We start from the raw sequence: 14,985 nt of genomic DNA, 5'->3' as shown, positions 1-14,985 counted from the left end.
TGTTAACCCTATCCAAGAGTTTTAGCAAAGTTCGCTAGATTTACTGACAAGGATATACTTTAGGATTTTTATATTGATTGCAGTGTCCAAATTTTACATTACAGATAAAGATAAAGACAGGATGAAAGTTGTTTGGAAATAAATGATAACTCTGATATAAAAGGGGAGTTTTGGAGGAGACAGATATAGCGATTTGTGCTGGAAGTTATGGTAGCGAGAGTTGATCAGCTGTGGAGGGTAAACAGAGGCTGGATCCCTACCACACTACCACACTATCTGGAGTAGCTTCAGATACGTTCAGGAGCCAGTACATGCCCAGTACTTGCCAACAGTGTGTGAAAGAGACGTGACCGTTCACCCAAGCGGCTAACGAACTGATCAGTGGTGAAGAGGATAAAAGTATATAGAGAGGAATCTTCATAATGATGGGTTTGGGGTAATTTTACTTGATCCCTCTGCAACTAATTGAACGGTAGTTTGTACACGTATGTCACTTAAGTACATTGTTAGTATACTATTGTTGTGATCATCCATATATAGTATTGATTATTTGTTATAAGTTTGCAGTGATCACTTGTTGTTGATCTTTGTATTTATAAGCAAGTGTTTGTTCAGCTGGTTGAGTTGAGTAAAACTTTACCCAGATCAAGCAATGTTTTATCTCTTTAAGTAATTAACACTTTTTGTTTAAGTAATTTGAAATTTTTTTATTAAAAGAAAATAATCGGTGGCCAACAGGGAACAGTGTGTGGCTGTTGTTGTTGATACATAATGAATTATATCGACTGTCCAAATAACATCTTTATTTCAGTAGGATGTCATACTTTGTTGATTTACAATGTGTTAATATTTATGAACAGGAAGTGGTGTAAGGAAGATATGGAGAGGAAGAGGTGCTGACTCACTGAGGATCAAGATGGCTACCTGTGACAGTGACCGCCTCTCGTGGACAGGCCACAGTCTTGTGCTGGCCAATAGCTTGTATCGCCTCTATGCTCAGTCGTGCCTCTTGGACGTGAGGCTGGTGTGTGATGAGGCTCACATATATGCACATAAGGCGGTGCTGGCTGCCGGGAGTCGGTTCTTCATGGATCGCCTACAGTCACTTGGTTCAGGGATGGTAGAGCTACACATGTCCACTGCTAACCTTGGCATGCTCATTGCTCCAAGTAAGTAAACATATATACTACAATTTTTCAGTAATAGTTTTGGTGATATTAAGCTTGCCTTGCAAGGTCTTATTGTTTTCCTTTGAGCCTTATTGAAGAAAACATTTTGTAAATTTTGAGATTTATTGAACACTATTTCTGGAAATTAAAAAATCTGATCAAACCCATCCTAACCCAATCTAGTTAGTTAAGTCAATTTCAGGTTATAATGTTGAATATCTTGAAGTAGATTTAAATGAATCTTGATAATCACAATAGCTTTCTGGTCTTGCAGTTTGGACTGTAGTTGCCTCTTGTCCAATGCAAGATTTAAAAGTACTTTAGTACTGTAGGTTACTGAACACATTGTGTTTTACAGATGACTTGCGTGCAGTGGTGGAGTACATGTACTGTGGAGAACTCTTGGTGCCTCACCATCGTTTGCCGCATGTCTTGGCTCTTGTGCGCTCCCTTCAAGTCTTTGGATTCCAAGCGGATGCAGGAGGATATATCACAGGACCAGAACCACAGTATATAGCACACGCTGACATGAACTACACATCAATAGATACCTCAGGTGTGATGGAAATAACCACAGATAATTCCCTCATGCAGTTAGAAAGAACTGAAAGCAATTGTGGACTTGGTGACAACACAACCATTCCTCTGGTGGCTGTTAAACCCCATGAACAAGGCATACTACAGGACCCTCCTAAATATTCTGAGCCACTAAAAATAGACACCAACATTAATGCACTTGGCTCCTCCACCAACATGTCATTCAGTGAACTGTGCACTGCACCAGGGACAGATGGGGATGCCTTTGCCATTCAGTGCAATCAGATGAAGAATAATGTTCCTTCAATATTTGAAAGTTCAGTGTTAGAAGAAACCACATCAGTGTTCAAGAGCAGACCACCGGAGTGTGGCGAGGTGTACGGCAAGCCTGACGGGGACGTGGTGTACACGGGAACCGTTCTCAATTTTAGGGGTGAACCTGAAGTTGTTATTGAAGGTGGAAGGATATTGAACACAACACTAGAAGAACATGGAAAAGAGGAGCGCAGTGTTCAGATAGACCCTCGACATTCTAACACGTGTGTCCTGGAAGGTGACACAGATGATGCTTATAACACTTTCATGTTGCTGGAGGCTCTGGCAGCAGATGGTAAGGTGGAGTCACAAGTGAAGTACTTATCTCTATATATGTGTGTGTGGTAGACCAGCATCTATTGTTATTTCAGTTCTCACTTTAATAATTCTCTTCAATGTTAAATAGACATCACTTCCTCCCTGTACAGCTCTATATGTGTAGTATACTTGATTCTTCATGCATGTCAGGAAGACTCAAGACCCAGCATTCATTTGTGTTGGCTTTCTTATATAATGTTTTCAGATATGTTTTACAGTAGGATGCAGTGTTGTCATAAAGCGACCCTCATGCTAGCCTCGTCTGTGTCAAAAACGAATAAATTTTCCTAGGTTGGGTTGTAGAATCCCCCTCGGTCAATAAGACATGTTAGGTGTTGTGTTATTTCTCTAACCCCAGTATTGTATAAGTCGCCCCTACTTCTACATTCACTGCCTGCTCTAGTTTTTCTAAATACAGCTCATATTTCTACAGTCCTAAATTTTTGTACAAGTAAGTGGAATTGATTTTGTAATACAGTTGATACAGTATGCAAAAATATTTTAGCTTGTTTCAGTTCTTCAGTATTTAATTATTGATGATTTAAATAAATATTGGATCATCATAATTTTTTTAAATGTGCAAGTATATAAATAGAATCATAAATGCCTGAGGAAAATTAGGCACTATGTCCTGCTTTCAGAGTTGTAAAGGTTCAGTAATAGCAATTGTACAAGATAGTTTATTACATTTTTGGCCTCTTTTTTTTTCCCTGCAGTTGTTTAATGTTTCCATTCTCTTTTAAGGTTTGGAAGTATTAATGATTATGTGATGTGCAAAATGTAGTGATCATGTTTCCCAGTACTGTACTGTACCTCTTCAACGCAACAGCTCCGAGTCCATCAGTGGTGGACATGGATAGCATTCTTCTGTCTGACGAGGCTAAAATGACCATCAGTCCCAGGTGGCTGCGATCTCGGAGGTCTCTCCGGGCTACTGCAGATTCTCGAGTAAGACTAAAGGTTAAGGACAGCATCGGCGGTGTGTCTCTTCAAGATACGTCTCAGCGGCAGTCGGCAATTTTCTCATCGCTCCCCTCAGTTAGGTACTTCAGCCTGTGCATATTGTTTGATTTCTTCTACGCTCTCGTATCATTCAAGGAAATTTTTATCTGAAGTAAATATAGGATCACTTGTACTTTTTCTTAGTTCCTTTTATTTTGTCTTTCTTTATTGTTACCTGTTGTGTAGTTTGTACTGTTATAGTGACTTTTGTCTCTTACAGCCCAGAAGATCAGACAAGTACAAGGAACAACAAGGAAAACTGGATGGTAGTTTTACCAGAAGGCCGACCTCCAGTGATTCCCCACATACCTGGTGCCAACACTCTTCATGCACAACCATCCATCACTGACACCGTCACGTTGCCACAAATATTGAACGAGGGGCCTCTACACGTACATTCCTCTCTGGCCAATTCGTCTCTTTTAAACCGAGCCACGGCCTCAAACACGGTCCCCTTAATAGCCTCCCCCATGTCTATGGCTACTCCACTTTTAACACAAACTACATGTCCAAGTAGTCTATCTATGTTTAGTCACTCCACTGTTGCTAATAGTAATCCATTGTTAGCACAGTCTTCTCTCCCCAACCCAACTCCTCTACTTACCCAATCTAACTTCTCTTTCACCCCATTTCTTCAGCCATCTGTCTTGTCCACAGCTGTTGTTAATCAGCCAGACCTCTCACAAGTTCATCATACTTTATCTACTGTTCCTATGCAGGCTGTCCCTGTTCAGTCTGTAGATGGTGAAGCTCTTAGTATTTCATATCCTACAGATTCTTATTCCCAGTCAACCAGCCCCATGTTCACTCAGTCATCTGTCTCACCTGGTCACATTTTGTCACAAATATCATCAGTTCCTTCTCACATACAGTCTTCAGGTCCTACACCATCTCCTCTAAGTGAGTCATCTGTATCAATCCTGACCCCCATCACACAGTCAGGGACACCTACAACCTCGACATATTCTTCCTCTCTGCCACACTCATCAGTAACCACAGTTCCTCTCATTATAGAGTCATCTGGGTCTTCTGCTTCTAACCCCAGCTTATCAAATTCACTTGCTTTGCCATCTTCAGATTCCAGTAGTAGTATTCTTACTCAGTCATCCCTATCCACTCCACAGTTGGCCATGTCCTCCATATCCACAACACCCATGCTCTCTCACTCATCCTCTTCTTCTAATCCATTGGTAATACAGCCCTCTATTGGCTCAGCTCCTACTATGTATCCACCAATTATGTCAACTCCTTCTGTACACCCTTCTGTTGTATCAAACATCAGCTCTTCCTCATCAAATACTATTTTCTCTCTCACTTCTGCTTCTTCATTTGCAACTTCTTCGCCCATAGTAACTTGGCCAAATTCCCCTTACCTGTCACACACAACTACTTCTCTGACACACTCCCCCATTGCTTCTCTTTCTCCCACATCTAAGTCTTGTAGTAGTAATACAACAACATCAACTTCCTCTTCATCATTGTCACCACACATCAGTGCTCAGCCAGTATCTTCAGCAGTTACTGTAAACTCATCTGTTAACATTTCTGAGAGTGTAACCACATGTAATAACAGCACATCAACCTCTGTCACTCCCACTGTCAACACAACCACTACCACCACAGTGTCATCAAACAATTGTAAAGCCAACACCACCCCATCAGGCACTGTGCCCTCTAGTCCTGGATTAGTGCCAGAAGAACACAGTGGTAGTGAGGAGGAGGACGCCCATAAATGTTCACAGTGCCCTAGAATGTTCAAGCACTTGGATAAACTCACCCTTCATCTGTGGAATGAACATGAAATTGGTACTGTAGCCAAATGTAAGTACTGTAATGGCAAAATGTTCACTTGAGGATAGTGTTAAGGATGTCAAGTTTTGGACCGAGTTGAAACATTTATGCAAAATTTCCAACATCATAACATAGTGTACACTCTAGCATTACAGTATTGTAGTTGGTCCATTTATCATCAAATGACTCAACTTAGTGTAGACAAGAGTACAGTATATGTGAAGCATTGTACTGTAATAAGATGGACATTAACACTCGTTGTGCCCAACTTAGTACCAGGTACAGTTTTACAACTGAATAATAATCTGAACACAGGGGTCAGATAGTCATACCTAGAATAGACCTAAGTACATCCTGGGGTACTTAGATTAGGTTATCATCAGAGTGGTTAATCTCGAAGTACAATATGTTAGGAGGTCTAATTTTTAGGTGATCCTAAATACTATGTTTTGTGGGTTTAAAAAATTTTCATCCTTTTTTTTTTGTCTCTTTTTCAGTAAATCCGTAACTTACTCCAGACTATACTAAGGTTGTGGGATTATTTCATCAAATGTTATTAGAAAAAATTTAATTTGATCCCTGTAGTAAATGTTGTGCAGACTCAATTTTCCATTAATTGGCAATTATTTATACAATAATTTGTTTAACTAATGTGCGTGTTTACCCAATTTTTAGGTCAGCTGTGTGACTTCAGCAGTCCTCTACATAGTTCCTTGGTACAACATGCAAATTCTCACATCACCAAAGACTGTAACACCTGTGCTGTGTGTAACAAAAAGTTCAAGACTCGTGCTACAGTCAAGACCCACTTGAGAGTACATCGCGGGGAGGAGGTCATGTACAAGGTGGGCTCTAGTGATGGTCTCCTTTGATTAGGACCGGGTTGTCCGATTTAAACCATTGTTTAAACCAAACAAAAAACATGTTTTTTTTTATCTACAGTATATATATATATATACAGTATATAAGTCAAGTTGCCAATGCCATCTCTCTCTTCAACTGTACTTAAATTAATTCCTTAAAGCTTTCAGCTGTAAAAGTAGAGTAGTTTTTCATGCATTAAGTTGAACTTAGACTTAGGTTTTGCCTTTAAGCATGCAGGATGAGTCTGGATGACTGATCAAAGCTTGGGTTTCTCAAATTTGTCCTTTTCAGTTATTTTTTTTCATGGAAAAGAGTTAAATGATTGCTAAATTATCAAGAATGTATTGTTTATGATTATAAAATGGGCTACAAATACTTGAAAATTATTAAAACCGAGATAATATTATTTAAAAAGAATATTATTTTTTATTTTTTTTTAAACCAATGGTTATGATTTATGAATAACCGATGTACAGTGCTGATGTTTGGTCTAATATAGTTTATTCTCAACAGTGTGAATGTTGTCCTGTGATGTATAGCCAGAAGTTCAACCTAATTAAACACTTGGCGTCAAAACACCAACGTGATGCAGAGGGTCGACCCCTCACTCAGTCCCTCTCATGCCCTGAATGTGCCTTTACTACCCTCGCTGACTACAAGCTTAAGGCCCACACTGTAAGTTAGAGATGTTGTTCACCTCATAGTACAGTACAGTTTTTGCATTTTAGAACAACCTAGTAAATACCAATATAATTACATCAAAGAAAGGGGACTCTACTGTATAACAAAAATCCAGTCAGCTTTTCTTAAATTCTTTCAAATTTATGAAAATAATTAAGACACTGAACAATGCAGTATACAGTATAGTGACTAACCTGTGTTCAGTAATGACTATGCAAGCTGATCTGTTGACTCTGAAGAACACTGTATCTCACTGATGAATAAATGATGGTTTTATTAAAGCAGCAAAGTAATAATTTGTTTATTGAGAACATTACAGGTACTGTACAGTACTGACACAGTACAGTAATATTGTCAACTCTCAAGTAGAAATAGTAGTAACCCATGAGCAGTTATTTTCCTCAGTCCTTTTCCTGCTTTATGAAGTGTAGCTGCAGGTGATCAAACACACACACACACACACACACACACACACACACATTATACATTTATTTATTGTCATTCATTCATTCTTACTGCCATAGATGTGTTCTGGTATGATGTACTACTGTACAAGCAGTTCACATAATTTGTCACACACACACAGATTAGACATGCTATATACTGTACACTGTATTTGTATAAATCTATATTCTACACTTACTATCACAGTTTTCAAAAGCATATACTATAATGGGTTAGAGAACATTTCATAAACTGGTGAATTATGTTGAAGTATGATGTAATTATTTCTTGAAGATATCAAAACTGGACTGTCAAGTGAATATCCTTAATAATGTTTAAATCATCCTGACCAGATGAATCACTTTGCTGCTACAGAAAATACATCTTCACTAAGGATGAGACTGATAACTCCTTGACATAATTACAAACATAATATTCCTTAGGTGCGTCGCCATACAATAGACAAGCCTTTCAAGTGTAATCACTGTACGTATGCAACGACGGAGAAAACGGCTCTGGCCAAGCACATAAGAACACACACGAAGGAGAAGCCATATGTCTGTGAAACTTGTGGATTCCAGTAAGTTAAACAAGTTGTGCATTTTCTCTGGTTTATTCATCACCAACTATAAAATAACCACCAATACTATGATTTGTTTCTTAAAATTGTCTTAAAATTTTTTGCCCTCACATAGAATCTCCTTTTGTTGTTTCCAATAGCTCATAGATGAAGATATAAGACCATAGTGAGATTGATATTGTGTGGTATTTGTATATAAAAACTGCAGCAGCGAGTAAACCTCCATCAATTTGTTCACTTTACATTCATCAAGTGGAAGATGTAGTTTGTCTTCCCTGCAAGCTAGTATTTTTTCTCCACTATGTTTGTACAGTATTTTTATGTTTTGAGCTTTCTTAATAACTGAGTAACAGATCCACATTCACCCTCCAGCTTGGGATGAGGTTGGTATAAACGTTCTTATATGTATCTTGTATAATAACAGTAATGTGTCCGTGTCATTTTCCAGTGCACCAACATTGAGTAGTTTGTGGCGTCACCGTCGAAGTCACACCGGTGAGAAGCCATTTGAGTGTGAACAGTGTGGCCAGCAGTATGCAGATAGCAAACGTCTACGAGACCACATGTATAAACACAATAATGTGAAGCCGTTCATGTGTCATATGTGTGGGTATACTTGTAGACGCAAAGACAACTTACAGGTCAGTTTCAGACTTAATCCATTATCTTAATCCCCTCAAAGTTGTGTGCAGTGGATCATGGAGTACAAAAATCTATGGAAATGGGACAACAATGCAAGATCAGGATTTTCTCCTTTTATTTGAAATGAATTTACACAAGATGCTCTATTTGTAATGCTATGAAATAATGTCACAGTAAGGAAGCAACTAGTGTGTGTGTGTGTGTGTGTGTGATGATAATAATAATAAACGGTTTGTTGAAAAAGTTTGCAGCCCGAAGGCTGAAAATATACGTTGGACATAAATGACTTATTACATACATTGGTGGTTTAACCAAAACCTTCATTAGAGAAAGGTGAAGGAACATATACAGTGAACATACAGATTAATGTTTACACACGTAGATCATGTGAGCTGAGGTGTTGAACAGCAGACACGTAGTGTAGTAACTCCCTCATAGATGGCGTCATGAGGGGCATCGAGTGGAGTACTAGTTCCCTCACAGGTGGTGTTATGAGGGGCTTGACGTGGTGTAGTAATTCCCTCACAGGTGGTGTTACGAGGGGCCTGATGATGTAGTAGTTCCCTCACAGATGGTGTTTGAGGGGCCTGATGTGGTGTAGTACTTCCCTCACAGATGGCATTATGAGGGGCCTGATGTGGTGTAATAATTCCCTCACAGATGGTGTTATGAGGGGCCTGATGTGGTGTAGTAATTCCCTCACAGGTGGTGTTATAAGGGGCATCACATGGCGTAGTAATTCCCTCACGGATGGTGTTATGAGGGGCATCACATGGCGTAGTAATTCCCTCACGGATGGTGTTATGAGGGGCATCACGTGGTGTAGTAATTCCCTCGCAGGTGTTATGAGGAACTTCACTGATGCTGTAGCAACTCATTCACTATGCGGTGTCGTGCATAATGGGGACACCACGTGGTCCGCTGTCACAGGAATTCACTCACTCAAGTGGGTGAGGTGTGGTCCCAGGCCTCTCTATCGTGGATTCTCAGAGGAATTATCACTGGGTACCTGGGACCTCACTGTGTGAAGGTTAGCTTGGCTCAGACTCAACTGTCGAGTTGTTTTTCACTGACTTAAGCACTGTTCACCACTATTCAACACTGGTTCCATTGTGTGTGTGTGTGTGTGCACAACACAACACCAAGTGGATTGTAGATATAAATGTGTTGTTGATGGCTGATGCTGGGTTGTGTAAGGCTACAGGGGTAATCTGATAGATAGGGCCTGAGTGTGGATAAAAATACCATCACAGACTATTCCCATTTTATTAGTAAAAATGTGGTCACAATGAAGTGTGTTTGTTCTCAACTCAGGTCACCCAACCTTACCGGTACACTATGGTAGGAAAAGTCTTCTGAGTGTGAAACTAACTAACTTTCTCTGTTTTCTCTGTGACTTTAACCTCTTATCCATAGTTCTAATACAGAAAGTTGAATGAATGGATGCAATATAAGTGTATACAAATGGGCTTTAGGTACAGTAATATGTTTTTGGTGGTATTGTCATCACACATCACTCCCCATGACCATCTTTGTATACATCTACCTATAAGTTGTTTGCATGTCATAGTAATTGTTTCTAATAAGAACTAGTTGTGATACAGACTCACCTGCACAAGATTCACAAGATAGAGGACCAGAAGGGTGCTGGTGTACCACGGGCGCGGGGACCTGTGCTGCCTCGCTCAGGTGTGTCGGTCTGTCTGTCTGTTTACTGTATTTCCATGAATGAGTGAGTCTGTGTTACTCCTGATTTTGAGGACACTAATACACTGTAGTTGGAAAAGGCTTGAAAGGAACTGTATATCACCACTATTTTCTAGTTTCTTTAGAAGCCAGTGAAAAAAAATATTGTTCCTTTTGAGAAACAAATTGTCATTCTCTTAATTTCTTTGGTAAAATAATTTTTATTTGTAAATATTTACAGGAAAGTCTAAAAAAGTGAAGGCAGGATCAGTTGTCCAAACCCCCACTGATCCTCTTAAAAATACACCAGAGGCGACTCAAGTTACCTGCCTAGATGATATCAAAATCAAGATGGGACCAGAAGTGTCTGAATTACAGGTAGAGTGATATATTTGTATTGCATCTGACTCATATTTTAATCTTGTATTAATTATGATCCCTGTGGGGTGTGACTTTTTGGTCAACGTGTGTACAGTATGCTATTTCTACTTGCTGACTTAACCCATTCCTGCTGTACTCGCTTGTCCTGTAATCATTCTCCTTTGTTATTTCCACACCCTATTTGAGGTTTTGTACACCTTAATCTGTCCCATGCAGCAGTAGGAGAGTAGTAAAGGCAGTCAATAGATAACATGCTCAATATAGTCCTTTCACACCATCTACATGCTGTAGTTGTCGTGGGGCATCTTGTTAGAGAATCACTGTTACATACTGCCTTAATGTACTGTAGTTATGAGTAATGGCCAAGAATTTGATTCTCAAAGATTCAATGCATTAAATTTCCCCCAATAAGGAAAGCAAGAATATATTTAACAAGCTCATTTAAGCATTTTCTGTATGACGAGGCTACGTTTCAAATTTACTTCTACAGTAATCCAGTGTTTTTCACGGGAATTACGTTCCTGAAACTCCCACGAATAGCCAAAACCGCGAATACTCTTTTAGGAATCACTGTACCTGTGGCCACCAAACAGCTCAGGTAGGTCTTGCACTTAATCACGCCATGCTCTCCATTCACGTCCCAGTGGTCACACTGATCACTGATGCACTGTACCGGCATTTACTAACATCATTATTTGAAACTAATCATATTGTAGTATAATAATGGAAAAACGTAAACACAGTTATACAGTACAAAAAAAAATAATTTACAATGGTCCTTCGGTTAACAAACACAATTCGTTCCACAGAGTCATTTGTTAGCCGAAAATTTCATTAACCGAATCCATTGTTTCAATGGGATATGGGTAATTGGTTCCAGCTCACAGAAAAGTACATACAAAGTAAAAAAAAATGCAGTAAGGTACACTTACTTTGAGGTGTGTATGTAGAAGGTTCCTGGTTGATGATGATGATGGGAATTAGAAGTGGGGGTGGAGGAGAAGGAAGAAGAGAAGGAAGTGGGGATGGAGGAGAAATCACCTTTCAGTGGACCCATGCTCGATGCAGTAATTTCAGCAATAAAATTTTAAGTTCACTAGGTGTAATTCAAGATTATTTTATTTAAATCAACACTGCACTGCGCTATATACAGTATTATCAATATGTTAACTAAATTTCAGAATGACCAATAATTTCAATGTAAAAATGCAAAAATATTCAAGACACCAACAAAATGGATGTTCACTCCACTGTCAACAAAGCCAAACTGACGCCTGGTGGCTGAGTCAAGCGGCTGATGAGCGCACAAAAAACTAGTTCCTTGTACTTCATATATTATCAATATGTTAACTAAATTTTAAAATGACTAATAATTTTAATATATAAAATGCAAAAATATTAAAGAGCACAAATTTCTTGATATTTACTCCACTGGAAACGAATGTAAACATAGAATAGATTACTGAATTGGCAGACTAGCCCATCAGCTGAGCTCACAACAAAACATGTTTGTAAGGATTTCGTTAATCAAAGTTTTGTTCGTTAACCGAATTGAAGATCCTTGTTCGTTAACCGAAATTTCGTTAATCGAACCGTTCGTTAACTGAGGGACCACTGTACAAGTAAATAAAAAAATGTATATTTCGCTGAGGTCGGTAACACCCGCATTTCCAGCCTCTCCCTGCTGCCCCGGCGTCTGCCCGCCCTCACACAGTCACGCCAGCCAGCCAGCCAGTCCACTTCCACCCACATTCCTTCACTTGAAGACTTGTATCTTCACCACATCTCGAGCCATAGCTCATACCACCTCTGAGCTTGTCCAATAAAACTGTTTTTTCCGTTAAGGTCATCACTATTCTTGATCTCTTGGTCACTTTAGAGTCTTTGCTAGTAATATTTGCCTTTGATGAGGCTGGCTTACGTCCCGGAGCCATGTGGGAGGACAAGCAGAAGAGGTAATCACAGTAGCGTTCACAGTACGGTAGGCACGTGTGGACTGAGGCTTCTCGGAGCAGAGGGTGTCTGAGGCGGGAAAAGGTGGCGTCTGTTTGCTGCACCGCAGTGGGGAATATCGAAAATGGCACAATTTTTGTTTTTTTTTAAGGATATTTTATATATACAGGAATATAATTTTTTAGTAAAAAAAAACGCGATAAAAAAAGTGCGAAAAACACAGGATTACTGTAGTTAGTTTTACCTTTATCACTGATGATAACTTGAACATTTCAGGTATGGCCAGATCACAGCTATGACACCCGTAACCTCACACAGGGGAGTGATGGTGGGTCACTGTTGCTTGGCAGTACTGCACCAGTTGTGGGCTGTGGGGGTGAAATGGATGCCAGTGATGGAAGAGAACTGATGGCCTCCCACACATCATTCACGACTACTCTTGCCACACCAACGCTTCAGAGTGAGAGCTGCAGTGGCATTAGTAAACATTCTCATCATGACATGTCTTTGCATTACATAACTCTATAAAAACTTAAATACAATTAAATCATCAGTAATTGCAGTTTGATAGTTGTTGTTTATAGACTGATATAGAGTATACAGCTGCTCCCCGACTTACGACGGGGTTAGGGACCCAAATCCAGGTCGTAAGTCGAAAATGCTTAAATAATACATAGAAAAACTAAAATGGGTGTCTCTTTTTCTTCTCAGTACCACAAAACTCTCACATTTAAGTTTGCCAGCCATTTTAAAGTGAATTACAAACGAAAATTTTTTCAGTACACAGCACAATCACTGACGTTGGGACTCGAAAATATGTAATTTGACAAAATTTTGGTACAACTGAGGCGGTCGTATGTCCGGGTGGTCGTAAGTCGAGTAGGTCGTAAGTCAGGGAGTAGCTGTATGTGTATTTATTTTGCACCTCCATAAGTTGACTCAAAAAAGTATTGTGAAATTTGTTAAATCAACCCTATAAAGCTACAATATTTAAATGACATGACCACACACAGGACTGTGTCTTCCTCTGCCAATACACTATAACTTGACAAGAAACGGGAATCATATTTTTCTTTGTTTGGTAAAACAAAATAAATCACAACTTTGTTGATTTTGTCATAACTGTTGGCTTACAGTAAATTTAAAGTTCTGTAAAATCTTTTAAAACCTTGTGTTGTTATTCTTGTCATTCTGTACCAGGTCCTGGATGTATAACCATTGGTGGCACTCCCCCGGCACTGCAGCTTGGATACCTACTGCCCATCACTGCCCCTCCAGACCCCACCATAACCCTGACCTCCTCTACTGATGGAGTTATATTAGTAGGTCAGACCCAAGTTTCTCACACATCTAAGCCTTTTCTATGAACTATGTTTTTAAGTAAGCATTCCTTTAGTTATCTGAAAGTTTGTCTTATGGGAAGCTTATTCAGCTGATTATAGAACATGTATATACAGTAATTGTATGTAAATCAAGTATATTTTGTATTACAGATAAATGTATTTCATGCTGGAAAATTAAGGGTTGTTATTCAAACTTGCAAACACTTAAGCCTTCAGCATATACAAAACAATACCAAAGAAAATATTGTACAGTATTTACATAATAAAAGTATAATTTCTTTATTTACTTACTTTACTTTACCACATAATGGCACATACACATTTCTTGTAGTACATAATACATATGTAGTGTAATTGTGGATGATTTCTCCAAAATCTTCTACAAAGATGCCTATTACAAACCATGGATTGTGAACCTGTTTGTATGACTATCAAGATCAGAGTGACAGACTCCATGCAGCTGTCAGGTAAATTTATCTGTCCTTTGGTTAGAGGTGTGAATAAGATAGGAGTATTATTGGTAAGTATCTCATTCAATTAGTAGTAATGACATTAAGAACTTCGTTCTTAATATCATCAATACACAGTACAGTACACACACACTTTCGGTAGTCCGCATGAGAACAGCTGCCACCTCATAATTCATCCAACTCACTCACTTACATTTTCACCATAAAATAATTTCCTCTGCTTTTTGGTCACTGAAGCAGTCTTGTCACTTAATGCTTGCTTTGCACTCATGCTTGTAAGGGATGCCACTGGTAAATCATAAATGAACAGCAAAGTTTAGCAAGTACATAAGACTTAAGAATGAATCCTTTCAGTTTTGAGGTGTTGGACCTTTGCAATGTCTGCTCACCACTTGAGAGTGAACCTTGCATAATTAATGAACTGGGTAAATGTACATGGAGTGATGGTTTCTGAAACTTCCTTTTAAATATTTTATCACAGAAATTCATGTATACATTATATGCCTATAAAAAATAAACCTTGGATTCACAGTACTGTAGTGAAAATAAGAATTTATAGTTGATACCCATATTGATTGACTGATGTAATCTCTTTCAGTGTGGATTCAATGCTCACTTGCAGCCAATATGAAAAGGGGCAGGGGAGTGATGCTATAGATAATATTTTAGCAGACAAATACACATTGATTTTAATATAAAAGTAATTAATGTATTACAAAGCATAAATAAAGTTTTACAGCGGACCCCCCAAATTCGCTGGGGTTAGGTTCTCAAAATGGCCGCAAATCAGCGAATAACATTTGCAGACG

The 14,985-nt window shown here is 38.9% G+C and overlaps 1 protein-coding gene across 4 annotated transcripts; it reads left to right on the top strand.

The window, feature by feature from the left end:
• The first annotated feature begins 229 nt into the window (after positions 1 to 229).
• Positions 230 to 13,988, top strand: LOC121861196 (serine-rich adhesin for platelets-like). 4 transcript variants are annotated; one of them, XM_042358793.1, is made up of 13 exons: positions 230 to 399; positions 861 to 1,169; positions 1,528 to 2,316; positions 3,169 to 3,382; positions 3,562 to 5,162; positions 5,808 to 5,977; positions 6,510 to 6,671; positions 7,565 to 7,701; positions 8,150 to 8,342; positions 9,948 to 10,032; positions 10,271 to 10,407; positions 12,640 to 12,823; positions 13,564 to 13,988. In XM_042358793.1, the coding sequence occupies exons 2-13, from the start codon at positions 917 to 919 to the stop codon at positions 13,728 to 13,730; spliced, it is 4,092 nt and encodes a 1,363-aa protein (XP_042214727.1). In that variant the 5' UTR covers positions 230 to 399; positions 861 to 916; the 3' UTR covers positions 13,731 to 13,988. The 4 variants fall into 4 exon arrangements, with proteins under 4 accessions (XP_042214727.1, XP_042214726.1, XP_042214725.1 ...); XM_042358792.1 differs by having other exon boundaries at positions 230 to 436; XM_042358791.1 differs by having other exon boundaries at positions 230 to 472.
• Positions 13,989 to 14,985: the final 997 nt, after the last annotated feature.

The sequence above is a fragment of the Homarus americanus genome, unplaced genomic scaffold, assembly GCF_018991925.1.
Source record: "Homarus americanus isolate GMGI-L3 unplaced genomic scaffold, GMGI_Hamer_2.0 scaffold21314, whole genome shotgun sequence".
Classification (NCBI taxonomy): Eukaryota; Metazoa; Arthropoda; class Malacostraca; order Decapoda; family Nephropidae; genus Homarus; species Homarus americanus.
Note: the sequence above shows the minus strand (reverse complement) of the source record. Positions and strands in the feature narration are given on the sequence as shown.

Coding starts and splice junctions, on each gene's coding strand:
- LOC121861196 (XM_042358793.1), top strand. CDS start 917: ATGGCTACCTGTGACAGTGACCGCCTCTCGTGGACAGGCCACAGTCTT. Junction 1,170..1,527: donor TGGCATGCTCATTGCTCCAA/GTAAGTAAACAT, acceptor TGTGTTTTACAG/ATGACTTGCGTGCAGTGGTG. Junction 6,672..7,564: donor ACAAGCTTAAGGCCCACACT/GTAAGTTAGAGA, acceptor AATATTCCTTAG/GTGCGTCGCCATACAATAGA.